This window comes from Bufo bufo, chromosome 4 (genome assembly GCF_905171765.1).
Source record: "Bufo bufo chromosome 4, aBufBuf1.1, whole genome shotgun sequence".
Classification (NCBI taxonomy): Eukaryota; Metazoa; Chordata; class Amphibia; order Anura; family Bufonidae; genus Bufo; species Bufo bufo.
Window position 1 is genome coordinate 296,942,678 of NC_053392.1, and position 17,470 is coordinate 296,960,147.

Below are 17,470 nucleotides of genomic sequence, written 5' to 3' on the forward strand. Positions count from 1 at the left end.
TATAAAATTGAATGATTTTCCTAGTCTATGACGTAAAGTCATGATTTTATGAAAGACACAGAGGCGAGTATTGCCCTCCCTACCCCTCCCGGCCTTCTGGGTTTGAACTCTATATTTCCAAGGAGTGTATATCTGCTAGATTCTTATTGATTAGATTATGTTATTATGTAAGCTGTACCTTGCCAAACTTTGCTACTGTTATTATATTATTATTATTATTGGTCGATTTTGCCGTGCAATTACCACGCATTATTGTTCTCTTTTTCCTTAGGTTGAGATCCCTGGTTCCAGAGTGGTTCCTTAAAGTCCTATACCTGCACGTTCCATGGCTGTCACTCCAGTTTGGAACAGCGTTAAGGTTGTCTCCCGTTTGAGTTTCACCGGTTTGAGAAGTTCCAGTGTCTCGTTTGGGGCCCGTTGGTTCTACAGTTTGACAAAGAAAGAGGAAGATGTCACTAAGGAGGGCCTATTTATGGACTGGTTGGTGGGAGGGGTTACCCTTAGGGGTGTTTCTGTATGTTACCTTGGTTACTTTTTCTTTGCTGCTGTGGATTTTCAGTAAAGAAAGAGATAGCAATACTCTCCTCCGTGTCTTTCATAAAATCATGACTTTACGTCATAGACTAGGAAAATCATTCGATTACACGTGCACAAGTGACTGTCACATTTGGGCCATAAATACGACTTTGGCATACTGGGGTGAAAAAAGCCTCTCATATACTGCACATCTGGGATTACACGTGCATAAGTGACTGTCACATTTTGGACAGAAATACAGCTTTTTGGTTAGGGTGAAAAAACCCTCTAATATACTGCACATCTGGGATTAGACAAGCATAAGTAACTGTCAAATTTAGGCCATAAATACGGCTTTTTAGTTACTGGGGTGAAAAAAGCCTCTAATATATTGCACATCTGGGATTACACGTGCATAAGTGACTGTCACATTTAGGACAGAAATACAGCTTTTTGGTTAGGGTGAAAAAACCTTCTAATATACTGCACATCTGGGATTAGACAAGCATAAGCAACTGTCACATTTAGGCCAGAAATACGGCTTTTTGGTTACTGGGGTGAAAAAAGCCTCTAATATATTGCACATTGTTACGCTGAGCGCTCCGGGTCCCCTGCTGGCCTCGGAGCACTCACAGCGTATGCCCCCAGGCAGCACTCCAGCGTCTCGGCGTGTGCGTCCTCGCTCTCTAGGGGGCGCGCGCGTCGGGACTCTTAGATTCAAAGGACCAGTGCACCGGTGATTGGTGCCTGGTCCAAAGGGGTTATTAAGGGTTAAGGTTGTGAGAGGCAGTGCTGACTTAATTAGGCTGCACCTGTGCACTGCCCATTTATACCTTCTCCTCCCACAGCTTGCTGCCGGATCTTTGTGCCTTGTGCCTCAGAGAAAGCGTTCCTTCCTATGTTAGTTTGCCTTACCTGTTGCCGTACCCATTGCTACCGTCCACTCGCCTTTGAACCTTTGCCGCCTGCCCTGACCGCTGCTTAGAACCGGTCCTCTAGTACAACCCGCGCCATCGCCTCTCTGGTCCAGAGGATCCACTACCTGTCCTGCCGGTACGTGACAGTAAGATCCGGCCATGGATCCCGGTGATGTTCCCCTGCCAAGCCTGGAGGACCTCACCACCATTGTGGCCCAGCAGGGTCAACAGCTGGCCCAGTTGACCGCTATGTTGCAGCAGCTCCTGCCTTCTCTGCGACAGCCAGCTCCTCCGTCTGCTCCTGCTGCATCACCTCCGCCTGCAGTTACCACCGGTTCCAGAATCCGTTTGTCCCTACCAGACAAATATGACGGAGATCCTAAGCAGTGCCGTGGGTTCTTGTCGCAGTGCTCTCTCCACCTCGAGCTCCTGTCCGACCAGTTTCCTTCTGAGCGAGCCAAGGTAGCCTTTATTCTCAGTTTACTGTCCGGGAAGGCCCTGGCCTGGGCTACACCACTATGGGACCGCGCAGATCCTGCCACCACTTCCGTCCAGAGCTTCTGCCTAGAGTTCCGGAATGTTTTTGAGGAGCCTGCCCGGGTTACCTCCGCAGAGACTGCCTTGCTACATTTGACCCAAGGAGGTTCTTCCGTGGGTGACTATGCCATTCAGTTCCGCACCCTGGCCTCTGAGCTGAACTGGAACAATGAAGCCCTTTGCGCCACCTTCAAGAAAGGACTTAACAGTGAAGTAAAGGACGTCCTGGCTGCACGTGAGCTTCCTTCCACTCTTAGTGACCTCATCTTGCTGGCCACTAGGATAGACAAACGTTTGGCCGAAAGACAAGAGGAACTCCTCCTTGAAAAGGAAAAAGCTCGTCCTAGACGCTTTCCTCGTCTGGCTCCTGTTTTTCCGCATCCACCTCAACCCGCTACTGGGTTTTCCGCCGCGGAAGCCATGCAGGTGGATCGGTCACGCTTGACTCCGCAAGAACGAAGCCGCCGCAGAAACGAGAACCTGTGTCTGTACTGTGCCAGTACCGAGCACTTCCTTAGAGATTGTCCTCTCCGTCCACCGCGTTCGGGAAACGCTCGCACCTAGTAAGCGTGGGAGAGGCGTTGCTAGGTGTGGATTTTTCCTCTCCACGTCTCATCATACCCGTGCAGCTGATCATCTCTTCCAAGTCCTCTTTCTCCGCAGCCGCCTTCTTGGATTCCGGTTCAGCTGGCAACTTCATTCACGCCTCCTTGGTTGACAAGTATCGTATTCCAGTAATCCATCTACCCAAGGCGTTTTTCATCTCTACTGTTAACGGTGAGAGACTCTCTGCCACCGTGCAGTTCCGTACCCAGCCTCTGCAGATGGACATCGGAATATTTCATACCGAGACTTTAGAGTTCTTTGTCCTTCCCTTCTGTTCCTCCGAACTCCTCCTGGGTCTGCCGTGGCTTCAACGTCATAGTCCTGTCCTGAATTGGTCCACCGGTGAGATCCTGCGTTGGGGCTCCTCCTGTTCGGACCGCTGTCTCAAGCCTGCTCTGGTCAAACAGAACCCGCAAGTTTCTCCGCCTTCTGGGCTGCCCAAGCCATACCATTCCTTCACGGATGTCTTCTGCAAGAAACAAGCTGAGGTTCTTCCTCCTCACCGATCCTATGATTGCCCGATCGACCTGATACCCGGTTCTACTCCACCTCGGGGCAGAATTTATCCTCTCTCTCCTCCTGAGACTCTTGCCATGTCCGACTATATACGTGAGAACCTACAGAGAGGATTCATAAGAAAATCTTCTTCTCCTGCTGGGGCCGGTTTTTTCTTCGTGACAAAAAAAGACGGCTCCCTCCGCCCCTGCATTGACTACAGAGGTCTTAATAAAATTACCATCAAGAACCGTTACCCACTGCCTCTAATCTCTGAGCTATTTGATCGTCTCCGAGGGGCTAAGATCTTCACTAAATTGGACCTTCGAGGGGCCTATAATCTGATCCGTATCCGTGAGGGAGACGAATGGAAGACCGCCTTTAACACAAGGGACGGCCATTTTGAGTATTTGGTGATGCCCTTCGGCCTCTGCAACGCACCTGCTGTCTTCCAGGAATTCGTCAATGACATTTTCAGGGACTTACTTTACACCTGCGTGGTCGTATACCTGGATGATATCCTCATCTTTTCCTCCAATTTGGATCAACACCGGGTCCATGTGCAACAAGTTCTTACTCGTCTTAGGAGAAATCGCCTGTACGCTAAACTTGAAAAATGTATTTTTGAACGGACCTCCCTGCCTTTCCTGGGATACATTATCTCAGCCCAAGGACTTCAAATGGACCCAGCCAAACTCTCGGCGGTTCTGGATTGGCCACGTCCCTCTGGCCTCCGAGCCATACAAAGATTTCTGGGCTTTGCGAATTACTACAGGCAATTCATCCCTCACTATTCCACTCTGGTAGCTCCTATCGTGGCTCTCACTAGAAAAGGAGCTAACCCCAAATCCTGGCCTTCCCAAGCCGAGGAAGCCTTCCAGTCCCTGAAATCCGCCTTTGCCTCTGCACCCGTTCTCTCTAGACCAGATTCCACCAAGCCCTTCTCTCTTGAAGTAGATGCCTCCTCGGTGGGAGCCGGAGCTGTCCTCCCCCAGAAGTCTTCCCGGGGCAAAACTTCAACTTGTGGCTTCTTTTCAAAAACATTCTCTTCCACAGAGAGAAATTACTCCATTGGGGACAGGGAACTGCTGGCTATTAAATTGGCACTGGAGGAATGGAGACATTTACTCGAGGGGGCCACACATCCTGTGTACATCTTCACGGACCACAAGAACCTGGCTTATCTCCAGTCTGCTCAGAGATTAAATCCCCGTCAGGCTCGTTGGTCTCTGTTCTTCGCTCGCTTTAACTTTGAGATCCATTTCCGTCCGGCTTGTAAGAACATTAGGGCAGATGCTCTGTCTCGCTCCTCTGATGTGGTGGGCGACGAGTTAACACCTCGATATATTATCCCTCCAGAACGCCTTATTACAGTGGCTCCCATGGACCTGCGCCTTCTTCCTCCTGGCAAATCCTACGTACCTCCACGTCAGCGGCTGCGAATTCTCAAGTGGGGCCACGCCTCCCCTTTTGCCGGTCATCCAGGGGTGCTAAAGTCTCTCCAACTAATCTCCCAAAGGTACTGGTGGCCTTCTCTGGAGAAAGATGTCTCGGACTTCGTCCAGGCCTGTATGATTTGCGCCCGGGATAAATTGCCTCGCCAGAAACCAGCGGGTCTCCTCTTGCCTCTACCTGTTCCTGAAGTTCCCTGGTCTCACATCGCCATGGACTTTATTACAGATCTTCCCTCCTCCCATGACAAGTCTGTTATTTGGGTCGTGGTGGATCGCATCTCCAAGATGGCTCACTTTGTACCCCTGCCCGGTCTACCCTCTGCACCCATGTTGGCCAAACAATTTTTCCAACACATCTTCCGTCTCCATGGCCTTCCCAAACATATTGTCTCGGATCGTGGGGTACAATTCGTCTCAAAATTCTGGAGGGCTCTATGTGCTCAGCTCGGGATCAAATTGGACTTTTCTTCTTCATACCATCCTCAGTCTAACGGCCAAGTAGAACGGGTGAACCAGATTTTGGGTGACTATCTGCGTCACTTTGTATCCTCACGCCATGACGACTGGGCTGATCTACTTCCCTGGGCGGAGTTCTCCTACAACTACAAACAATCCTCTGCCTCTAACAAGTCTCCTTTCTTTGTAGTTTTCGGCCGTCATCCTCTTCCACCTCTGCCACAGTCTCCCACTCCTTCTTCTGTACCTGCCGTTGACAGTCTTGTACAGGATTTTTCCTCCATCTGGCGAGAAACCCATGCTGCTCTCCTCAGGGCTTCTGCCCGTATGAAGGTTCAAGCTGACAAGAGACGCAGATCTCCACCGGAATTTCGTCCGGGTGACAAGGTGTGGCTCTCCTCTAGGTACATCCGATTTAGGGTCCCAAGTTACAAGTTGGGCCCTCGTTTCTTGGGACCCTATAAAATCAAGAGTCGTATCAATCAAGTTTCTTATCAGCTCCATCTTCCTCCCTCCCTCCGAATCCATAACTCCTTCCATGTCTCCCTTCTTAAACCTGCTGTCTTTAACCGTTTTTTCTCCCAAGCTTGTTTCTCCCACCCCTGTCGCCGGTACCTCCGATATATTCTCTGTCAAGGAGATCTTGGCGACCAAGATCTCCCGGGGGAAAAGATTTTTTTTGGTCGACTGGGGAGCCGGAGGAGAACATCCTGGACCACAGTCTCATCCGCAAATTCTTCGGTACCAAAAAGGGAGGGAGACCAAAGGGGGGGGGTACTGTTACGCTGAGCGCTCCGGGTCCCCTGCTGGCCTCGGAGCACTCACAGCGTATGCCCCCAGGCAGCACTCCAGCGTCTCGGCGTGTGCGTCCTCGCTCTCTAGGGGGCGCGCGCGCCGGGACTCTTAGATTCAAAGGACCAGTGCACCGGTGATTGGTGCCTGGTCCAAAGGGGTTATTAAGGGTTAAGGTTGTGAGAGGCAGTGCTGACTTAATTAGGCTGCACCTGTGCACTGCCCATTTATACCTTCTCCTCCCACAGCTTGCTGCCGGATCTTTGTGCCTTGTGCCTCAGAGAAAGCGTTCCTTCCTATGTTAGTTTGCCTTACCTGTTGCCGTACCCATTGCTACCGTCCACTCGCCTTTGAACCTTTGCCGCCTGCCCTGACCGCTGCTACGTCCGACTTCGCTCTTGCCTTCTCCCTGTGTACCACGCCATATCACCAGCCAGAGAGGTCGAGTTGTTACTAGGGGACACGACCTGGTAGTTACCGCCGCAGCAAATCCATCCCGCTTTGCGGCGGGCTCTGGTGAAGACCAGTAACTGCTTAGAACCGGTCCTCTAGTACAACCCGCGCCATTGCCTCTCTGGTCCAGAGGATCCACTACCTGTCCTGCCGGTACGTGACACACATCTGGGATTACACGTGCATAAGTGACTGTCACATTTAGGCCATAAATACGGCTTTGGCATACTGGGGTGAAAAAAGCCTCTCATATAGTGCACATCTGGGATTACACGTGCATAAGTGACTGTCACATTTAGGACAGAAATACAGCTTTTTGGTTAGGGTGAAAAAACCCTGTAATATACTGCACATCTGGGATTAGACAACATAAGCGAATGTCACATTTAGGCCATAAATGCATAGACGTGCATAATTGACTGACATTTAGGCCATAAATGCGGCTTTTTGGTTACTGGGGTGAAAAAAAGCCTCTGATATACTGCACATCTAGGATTAAACATGCATAAGTGACTGCCACATTTAGGCCAGAAATACGTTTTTTTGGTTACTGGGGTGAAAAAAGCCTCTGATATACTGCACATCTGTGATAAGACGTGCATAAGTGAGTGTTACATTTAGGCCACAAATACTGCTGTCATATAGAGTTAAAAAAATAATAATAGAGTGCAATACCTTACATCAAGGTTTATATTGGCGGTTAATTATTTTTAACATACTTAACCACTTTTTACTTTGCTTTGTGAACGCTAACTATAAGGCAAACATCTAATAAGGGACACAGTCATGGTCGTGGTGGTGGTGTTGGTGGAGCCTCTAGTGCAGGGAGAGGACGTGGCCATTCTTCCACAGCTACACGTCCTACTGAACCTACTACCTCAGGTCCCAGTAGCCGCCAGAATCTACAGCAATGTTTGGTCGGGTCTAATGCCGTTCTAAGGATGGTAAGGCCTGAACAAGTACAGGCGCTAGTCAATTGGGTTGCCGACAGTGGATCCAGCACGTTCACATTATCTCCCACCCAGTCTTCTGCAGAAAGCGCACAGGTGGCGCCTGAAACCCATGCCCATCAGTCTGTCACATCACCCCCGTGCATATCGGGGAACCTGTCTGAGCCTCAAGTCATGCAGGAGTCTCTTATGCTGTTTGAAGACTCTGCTGGCAAGGTTTATGTTTCCTGATGAGGACATGGGAATACCACCTCAGCACGTCTCTGATGATGTCAAAACACAGGTGCCAACTGCTGCATCTTTCTGCAGTGTGCAGACCGAAAAAGAGGTCAGGGAGGAAGACTGGGTGGAAGACGATGCAGGGGATGATGAGGTCCTAGACCCCACATAGAATGAAGGTTCGTGCCACTGACTTTCAGAGTTCGGAGGAAGAGGCAGTGGTGAGACCGAGCCAACAGCGTAGCAAAAGCAGGAGCAGGGTGCAAAAGCAGAGCAGGCGTCGCCAAAACTGTTCGCCTGCTACTGGCCACCGTCACCAGGGACCGAGCACACCAAAGGCAGCTTCAAGGAGTTCCCTGGCATGGCACTTCTTCACACAATGTGCTGACGACAAGATCCGAGTGGTTTGCACGCTCTGCCATCAGAGCCTGAAGCGAGGCATTAACGTTCTGAACCTTAGCACAACCTGCATGACCAGGCATCTACATGCGAGACATGGGCTGCAGTGGAGTAAGCACCTTCAAAACCAAGAAAGGGCTCAGGCCCCTCCTGCTCCCTCTTCTGCTGCTGCCTCGGCCTCTTCCTCTGCCTCTGGAGGAACGTTGGCACCTGCCGCCCAGCAAACAGAGGATGTGCCACCAACAACACCACCTCCGTCACCAAGCATCTCCACCATGTCACACGGAAGCGTTCAGCTCTCCATCTCACAAAACTTTGAGAGAAAGCGTAAATTCCCACCTAGCCACCCTCGATCCCTGGCCCTGAATTTCTAAACTACTGGCCTTTGAATTGCTGTCATTCAGGCTGGTGGAGACGGACAGCTTCAAACAGCTCATGTCGCTTGCTGTCCCACAGTACGTCGTTCCCAGCCGCCACTACTTCTCCAGGAGAGCAGTGCCCTCCCTGCACAACCAAGTATCGGATAAAATCAAGTGTGCACTGTGCAACGCCATCTGTGGCAAGGTCCACCTAACCACAGATACGTGGACCAGTAAGCATGGCCAGGGACACTATATCTCCCTAACTGCACACTGGGTAAATGTAGTGGCGGCTGAGCCCCAGGCGGAGAGGTGTTTGGCGAACGTCCTTCCGCCGCCAAGGATCGCAGGGCTTCATTCTTTGCCTCCTGTTGCCTCCTCTTCCTATTCGGCTTCCTCCTCCTCTTCTTCCACCTCCTCATCTGGTCAGCGACAGACCTTCACCACCAACTTCAGCACAGCCAGGGGTGAACATCAGCATTTGGCGTTCTCACCCTGCTGCTGCTCGCCTGTCAGCGCTGCAGTGTAACTTCGGCCTTCCCACCCACCGCCTCATATGCGACGTGTCCACCAGGTGGAACTCCACCTTGCACATGCTGGAGAGACTGTGCGAGCAGCAGCAGGCCATAGTGGAGTTTCAGCTGCAGCACGCACGCCGGGGGACAAGTGGAAGCACAGGGCGAAGGCAGGGGAGGAGGAAGAGGTTGCCAATGCAGCTGTGTCAGCGCCAGCACCTCAGAAGGCAGGGTTAGCATGGCCGACATTTGGAAAAGCTTTGTCACCTCGCCTGTGCACACGACTACACGTACTGACTGATGGTTCTTCCCCATTCAACTTCTGGGTCTCCAAATTGTCCACATAGCCAGAGCTTGCCCTGTATGCTTTGGAGGTGCTGGCCTGCCCTGCAGCCAGTGTACTCTCTGAACGTGAATTTAGCACGGCAGGAGGCGTCATTACAGACAGACGCAGCCGCCTGTCCACAGCCAACGTGGACAAGCTCACGTTCATTAAAATGAACCAGGCTTGGATCCCTTGTGCAGAATAGACATTTATACCACCATCAAACATACATTCTTGTACTCAAGTCAAGTGCAATGATTCTTTGTTTTCTTTTTTTTTATTTGTCCCAATATTTTATTTATTAAAAAATAAAAAAAAACATTGTTGGCTATCTGTTCCTCCTCCATTGCTGCCTCCACCTACAACACCACATTCACCGCCTCCTCAACCTCCGACTCCATATTCACCTCCTTCTCTGAGTTGCAGGTTAATAATTTGTAATTTTTAGTTATTTTATTTCTTTTTAAGTTATTTCCCTATCCACATTTGTTTGCAGAGCAGTTACCATGCTCTTAAGCACATTTTACTGCCTTTTACATCCCTCTAGCCTTTTCAAGGACTATTTTAGAGCCATTTTAATAAAATTTAAAAAAGGGGCAATTTTAGTGCCCTAAATTGAAAAAATTCTTATTTTCAATTGTTTGGTGACATTTTACTATTTTTGGTGTATACAAACCCCTGCTGTGCCTGGGTGACAGGGGCCTAAATCTCTCAAAATCCTCTGTTGTATTACTGAGTGACATGAACCCCCTTTTGCCGTGAATGAACCCCTGCTCTGCTTTGCTGACAGGGGCCTAAATCTCTCCAAATCCCCTGTTGTATTGCTGTGTGAAATGTACCCCCTTTTGCCGTGAATGATCCCCTGCTCTGCATTGCTGACAGGGGGCTAAATCTCTCAAAATCCTCTGTTGTATTGCTGGGTGACATGAACCCCCTTTTGCCGTGAATGAACCCCTGCTGTGCCTGGGTGACAGGGGCCTAAATCTCTCAAAATCCTCTGTTGTATTGCTGGGTGACATGAACCCCTTTTTGCTGTAAATGAACCCCTGCTCTGCATTGCTGACAGGGGCCTAAATCTCTCAAAATCCTCTGTTCTATTGCTGGGTGACATGTACCCCCTTTTGAGGTGAATGAACCCCTGCTGTGCCTGGATGACAGGGGCCTAAATCTCTCAAAATCCTCTGTTGTATTGCTGGGTGACATGAACCCCCTTTTGCCGTGAATGAACCCCTGATCTGGATTGCTGACAGGGGCCTAAATCTCTCAAAATCCTCTGTTGTATTGCTGGGTGACATGAACCCCCTTTTGCCGTGAATGAACCCCTGCTGTGCCTGGGTGACAGCGGCCTAAATCTCTCAAAATCCTCTGTTGTATTGCTGGGTGACATGAACCCCCTTTTGCCGTGAATGAACCCCTGCTCTGCATTGCTGACAGGGGCCTAAATCTCTCAAAATTCTCTGTTGTATTGCTGGGTGACATGAACCCCCTTTTGAGGTGAATGAACCCCTGCTGTGCCTGGATGACAGGGGCCTAAATCTCTCAAAATCCTCTGTTGTATTGCTGGGTGACATGAACCCCCTTTTGCCGTGAATGAACCCCTGATCTGGATTGCTGACAGGGGCCTAAATCTCTCAAAATCCTCTGTTGTATTGCTGGGTGACATGAACCCCCTTTTGCTGTGAATGAACCCCTGCTCTGCATTGCTGACAGGGGCCTAAATCTCTCAAAATCCTCTGTTCTATTGCTGGGTGACATGAACCCCCTTTTGCCGTGAATGAACCCCTGATCTGGATTGCTGACAGGGGCCTAAATCTCTCAAAATCCTCTGTTGTATTGCTGGGTGACATGAACCCCCTTTTGAGGTGAATGAACCCCTGCTGTGCCTGGATGACAGGGGCCTAAATCTCTCAAAATCCTCTGTTGTATTGCTGGGTGACATGAACCCCCTTTTGCCGTGAATGAACCCCTGATCTGGATTGCTGACAGGGGCCTAAATCTCTCAAAATCCTCTGTTGTATTGCTGGGTGACATGAACCCCCTTTTGCTGTGAATGAACCCCTGCTCTGCATTGCTGACAGGGGCCTAAATCTCTCAAAATCCTCTGTTCTATTGCTGGGTGACATGAACCCCCTTTTGCCGTGAATGAACCCCTGCTGTGCCTGGGTGACAGGGGCCTAAATCTCTCAAAATCCTCTGTTCTGTTGCTGGGTGACATGAACCCCTGCTCTGCATTGCTGACAGGGAACTAAATTTAGTGAAAACATCTGTTTCTGATCGGAAGATGCGCAATTACAAGCGCACGCTGATGATAGCATTCCCACCTGACAGCTGGGGCACAGTGGAAACAAAAGGCGAAGGCAGAGGAGGAGGAAGAGGTCGCCAATGCAGTTGGGGCACCACCAGCACCTGAGAAGGCAGGGTTAGCATGGCCCAAATGTGGAAAAGCTTTGTCAGCCTTGGAGGTGCTGACCTGCCCTGCAGCCAGTGTATAGTGTGAACGTGTGTTTAGTACGGCAGAGAGTATCATCACAGGCCGCAGCCAATGTGGACAAGCTTACGTTTATTAAAATGAACCAGGCATGGATCCCACAGGACTTGTCCGTACCTTGTGCAGAATAGACATTTATACCAGCCTCAACCATCCATTCTTGTACTCAAGTGCACTTATTCTTAGTTTTATTTTGTTATGTCCCAATATTTTGGGGGATACCCCAATGTAATAAAATAAAATAACACAAATCAGTGTTGGCTACCTATTCCTCCTTCACCGCCGCTTCCACCTACACTGCCACGTCAACCTACACCGCCACATCCACCCATCCACCGCCTCCTGAACCTCCTACTCCTAGATCCAGATTGTTATTTTAAATTTGTCTGTATTTTACGTTATTTTAAGTCATTTCCCTATCCACATTTGTTTGCAGAACAGTTGTCATGCTCTTAAGCACATTTTGATGCCTTTTGCAGCCCTCTAGCCCTTTCCAGGACTATTTTAGAGCCATTTTACTGCCCAAAAGTTCTGATAGGTTATCAGTATCTGATCGGTGAGGATAGGCCATCAGTTAAAAACTGTCAGAAAATCCCTTTAAAGCATTGTTTTCATTAAAGATACGATGCCTACCTTATTGTCGGTTCCTACATCCAGCATCACAGGGAGACACTGTTGAGGCTTTACTCCTCCACATGCTGTGTAAAGTGCCAATTTACCAACAGGAATGCCCATGCCATAACTTCCAAGGTCTCCAAGACCAAGGATTCTCTCTCCATCTGTTACCACAACAGCCTGTAAATATAGATAATCAGTATTTCCCTTACATATACTTATACAGTTATCTCGATGTATCCACTTACTAAACTGATGATAAAGATGGACTATGGCAGTATGCAATAGTATGCTAAGTCAATGTGGCTAAGGCTACTTTCATACTTGTGTTTTGGGCAGATCCCTCATGGATCTGCAAAATACGGATCCGTTACAATAAAACAAGTGCATGCATCCATCATGAACGGACCCGTTTGTATTATCTGTAACATAGCCAAGACGGATCCGTCATGAACTCCATTGAAAGTCAATGAGAGATGGATCAGTTTTCTATTGTGCCAGATTGTGTCAGAGAAAACGGATCTGTCTCCATTGACTTACATTGTGTGTCAGAACTGATGCATTTGGCTCAGTTTCGTCAAGCGGACAGCAAAACGCTGCAATCAGCGTTTTGGTGTCCGCGTCCAAAGCGGAATGGAGACTGATTGGAGGCAAACTGATGCATTCTGAGCGGATCCTTATCTATTCAGAATGCATTAGGCAAAACTGATCCATTTTGGGCCGCTTGTGAGAGCCCTGAACGAATCTCACAAACGGAAAGCCAAAAGGCGAGTGTGAAAGTAGCCTAAGTAGAATACAGTGTGAAGTACAATGTAGGAACTGGAAATGATATTATTAGTTCCTGATAAATTGATTAGGCATTAGGTAAGGCCCTATTCCACAAATTTCATTGGGCACAATTACAATATGTACAATATAACATTACACAGAATATTTAATCAAATTGAAGGCCCTAGATAGGACCCTCTGGATAATTTCAACAAAATCCAAAAGTTCCAGCAGTTGGACCCTACAGATCATAAACTAACTGCTTATACTAGAGACATCCCTTCAGTCAGATCAGAAAATATTCCACGTATCAAATACTCAATAAAGGGAGACATTTAGAAGGTGGGATTCACTGTGTCTAATGATGTCAAAACTCAAGCCCCGATAGAACACTGTGCACATTTCTACAAATTAAAATTCAGAACTTCTGCTGCCCTTCAATTTGTGCTTGGTAACTGAACACCACCGTGTATTATTATAGAGATGAAGCAAAGCAGATTTCTTCTGAGATAATGTCAATTATTGGCTTACTATTACTGGAATGTCCTTACATGAACTATTCAATGTGGTAAAAATCTCTGACCACTCGCAGTTAAATACAAGTAAGCATACGTTACCTTAATCTCATTCTCAGGCCATGATTTCATTACAGTGGATATATGGCCGCGGTCATGAATGGTAATGAAGAGTCCTCTGCAGAGAAAAAGACAGAGAAATATTACGCAGGTAAAGTCTATATTTGACAGGCAAAAGTCTGATGAATGCATTAACTGGTGAGATCACCTATCTGAAAATAGATTTTCTTCCAGTCCTTGAGGTATCACATGAACATAACCATAGGCAACAGTGTTTTGAAGAATGGTTTAATCCTATGTGGATACTGAAGAATTTTTTATGATTTATACTCCAAACAAAAGTGACAGAAATTTGGAGCACTGTATGAATAGTAAAGTCAGAATACAGTTTTTCCAGGATTTTAAATAAAGTAATTGTTAAGATATTTATTACGCAGATGTAGCAGAGCAGAGTTTGTCATTTGGCACTACTCATTGTGATATCATGACATGTTTTCTATAATTAGAAGTAGGGGTGGGCGATACAAACGATATACGATATGATCAGCATAAATTCGGGCTATATCGCCATATCGCGATAGATGACCACGGAGCGGTAGTGAATTGAAGAAGCTTCTCACTCACCGCTCCGTGGCCTCCCGAGTCCCGACTCTGCACAACGCTGCAAGGCCTTGCGTTCACACATCGTCAGGGCGCTGGCTGACGCTGTGTGTGACGTCAGTTCCCTCCCAGTGCATGCTGGGAAGAAGATGCGGTCTGTCTCCTGCAGACTCCATCAGCCAGCTGCATACCCTGCAGAAAAGGTAAGTATATCAGCAGGGGCCGAATCTACCTGGGGGTGGATGGCTGTGGCATGGGGCTGATGGCTCTGGCTGGGGGACATGATGATGGTGGCAACTGGCAATGGCATGGGGCTGATGGCACTGGCTGGGGGACATGATGATGGTGGCAATGGCATGGGGCTGATGGCGCTGGCTGGGGGACATGGATGATATGGCAATGGCATGGGTCTGATGGGGCTGGCTGTGGGACATGATGATGGTGGCAATGGCATGGGGCTGATGGGGTTGGCTGGGGGACATGGATGATGATGGCAATGGCATGGGACTGATGGCGCTGGCTGGGGGACATCTGAAATCAACTCACTGTCGCCGAAATCAACTCACCTGTCTCTACTTTATTCTGCCATTAATATGGGCAGCATAAAGTTGATGACAGGTTCCCTTTAATGGAAAATAAATCTTTGGAACCTGAAGGGTTTTTAGTTCAAATATGTGCACCTTTTTTTTGTGCAATATGAATAAGTAATCAGGACAGCAGGAAGAAATGTAATGTTTATTTTTTTAGATTTTGTACTTTATTTTAAACAATTTTTACTAACACTTCATCTTTACATTGTTTGGAAAAAGATCTGTTACACAATATACATCTTAAACATTTCTTCAAAAGGTTTGTAATTTGTATACATACAGAAGAAAATAATATATCGCGATATGTCGTTATATCGCACATGCTTCAAATTATATCGCAATATCGATTTTAGGCCATATCGCCCAGCTCAAATTAGAAGCAATTTCATGATAAAGTAAGACGGCAAAAATTCCCTGGTACTGTCCTGTGAATCCATCAGGAGAATAATGCTAACCTTTACATGTATCATGCAGAGCATGGTATCGTAAAATAGCTTGTATCCGCTGATAGACTGCAGGAAATCCATGCGGAATAAGATACAGGATATTTATTACCTGATAGATCTCACTTACAAAGCAAAAACATCTGTTAGCAGAAGTGTAAGGGAAATGTACATTTTCTATTAACCCCTTCCTGATGCAGCCATTTCCCAATTCCTATTTTCACTTTTTTGTTTTTTACTTCCAAAAGCCATAACTTTTTTTTAAATTTCTTTATCCACGTGGTGGATACATGTCCAGATAAGACAGCCCCTTTAATTGACAAATAGGACTGTTCATTAAAGGGTTAAGAACTTGCAGCAATGCAATGAAAAGAATTCAAGCTAAAATACATCAGAAAGCTTCTGTTACATCTTATCATCAAGTTGCATGGTTAAATAATTGAGTGTTTTGATGACAGAAATATAAAAATGTACTGAAAGTGAAAAGCCTGTGTATGTTTATTAGTCTAGTAAACACCATCTACCACATTGCGATGGAAAAAAAGCATGTTTGTCAAACAATGTTAGTAAGTGTCAATGCCATGCTTGGGAACAGACTAACATTTCCATATGAACAGCAGTTCAGATAATTCTCACAAGCTTGGGCTTTTTCCTTATCGAGTAAATACTGTAAGTGTGTAGGATGGTGGTAACACACCCACTGCACTTGCCAGTAATAACAGATCTCAGAAATAGAACTTTAGGATTTTTGAACCCCGGACCCGAACCTGAACATTTCAGTAAAAGTTCGGGTTCGGTGTTCGGCTATTTTATGGCGCTTTTTGAAAGGCTGCAGAACAATCAACAAGCGTTTGACTCTGTGCCCTTAGAAGCCATCACAGCCATGCCTACTAATGGAATAGCTGTGATTGGCCAGTGCAGCATGTGACCCAGCCTCTATATAAGCTGGAGTCACGTAGCGCTGCACATCACTCTGCTGTTACTAGTGTAGGGATAGGATGCTGCTGCTGTGAGGGAGAGAATAGGACAGAATCTTTAATCAGAAGTGCTTGTTAACTCAGTGATCTAACTAGATTTAGTTGTGTGGGTGCAGTGCACAATCTTTTTACCCTGCCCTGAGCCCAGTGACCCAGAAAAATAACTTTTATCCGTCTGTTAGTTAGGTGGGCAGCGGCGGCCATTTTATGCAAGTTCTGTGCAACAGCACAGCATATGTGCATTTGTGACAGTCAAATAGAAGCTATAAATACTGCAATTATATTCTGGGTTTTAAAAAAAATCACCCATTTTTGGCAAGACCCTACATCTGTGGCCTTTGCAGCATTAGTCAGTGTGCAATTTAAGCTACAAATACAGCTATAATTTTCTGGGTTTTAAAAAATACCCTTTTTTGGCAAAATACTCAATTTTACAGCCCTTGCTGCATCTGTCAGTGTGAAATTCAAGCGTTATATACTGCTGTCATATTCTGTTAGTAAAAAAACACCCATTTTGGGCAAAGTACTTAATATTGCAGCCTTTGCTGCATCTGTGATTGTTAAAAACAAGCTTGAAATACTTTAAAAAACACCCTTTTTTGGCAAAATAAAAATTTTTACAGCCCTTGTTGCCTCTGTTATAGTGAAAAACCTAAAAAGGGGGTCAGTCAGCACATACCAAACCGCAGAAGCACATTGCTAAGGCAGGGAACAACATTGAAAGACAGAAACATGCAATGCGACAATAAACTGCAATATAGAGTACAAAATTGCATAATAATAACAAGTGCTACACTATAAGTGCGAGATACTTGGCAAATCGTTTTGTACAAAACTATCTGAGCCCGTCTGCCGAGCGTCAAGGCGATCTCTGTTAGACGGGTTCCTACGCTAAATTCTACCTGTTAGGCGCCATAACGGCTACCATACACTTCAGGGAGTGAGGTTCCACATACCTACGATAATTTTACCTGTTAGGTGCCATGACGGCTACCATACACTTCAGGGAGTGTAGGTTACACAGCAGGCCCACTCCACGACATCACCGGCGCCAAATGGCTACCAAGGACTGCAGTGAGAGTCCACAAACTATCCCACTCCTGGTGCCGTGCCTCCTCAGTCATGCACTCCTAACCACCCTGTCTGCCCTATTGGCTGATTTTAATTGGTGTTAGTACATAGTCAGGCCTGCTCCCCTTCACTCACTGAAGCCATGGCACCAGGAGTGGGATAGTTTGTGGACTCTCACTGCAGTCCTTGGTAGCCATTTGGCGCCGGTGATGTCGTGGAGTGGGCCTGCTGTGTAACCTACACTCCCTGAAGTGTATGGTAGCCGTCATGGCACCTAACAGGTAAAATTATCGTAGGTATGTGCAACCTCACTCCCTGAAGTGTATGGTAGCCGTTATGGCGCCTAACAG

General features: G+C 47.3%; 1 protein-coding gene across 1 annotated transcript in view; it reads right to left on the minus strand.

The window, feature by feature from the left end:
* Nucleotides 1–17,470, minus strand: part of ME1 (malic enzyme 1) — a 426,557-nt gene that overhangs the window by 228,165 nt on the left and 180,922 nt on the right. Inside the window, exons 4-5 of the mRNA XM_040428702.1 lie at nucleotides 13,482–13,557; nucleotides 12,115–12,276 (exon numbers count right to left, since the gene is read on the minus strand). Coding sequence (XP_040284636.1) covers nucleotides 12,115–12,276; nucleotides 13,482–13,557 — 238 coding nt within the window. The remainder of the gene's footprint in view (nucleotides 1–12,114; nucleotides 12,277–13,481; nucleotides 13,558–17,470) is intronic.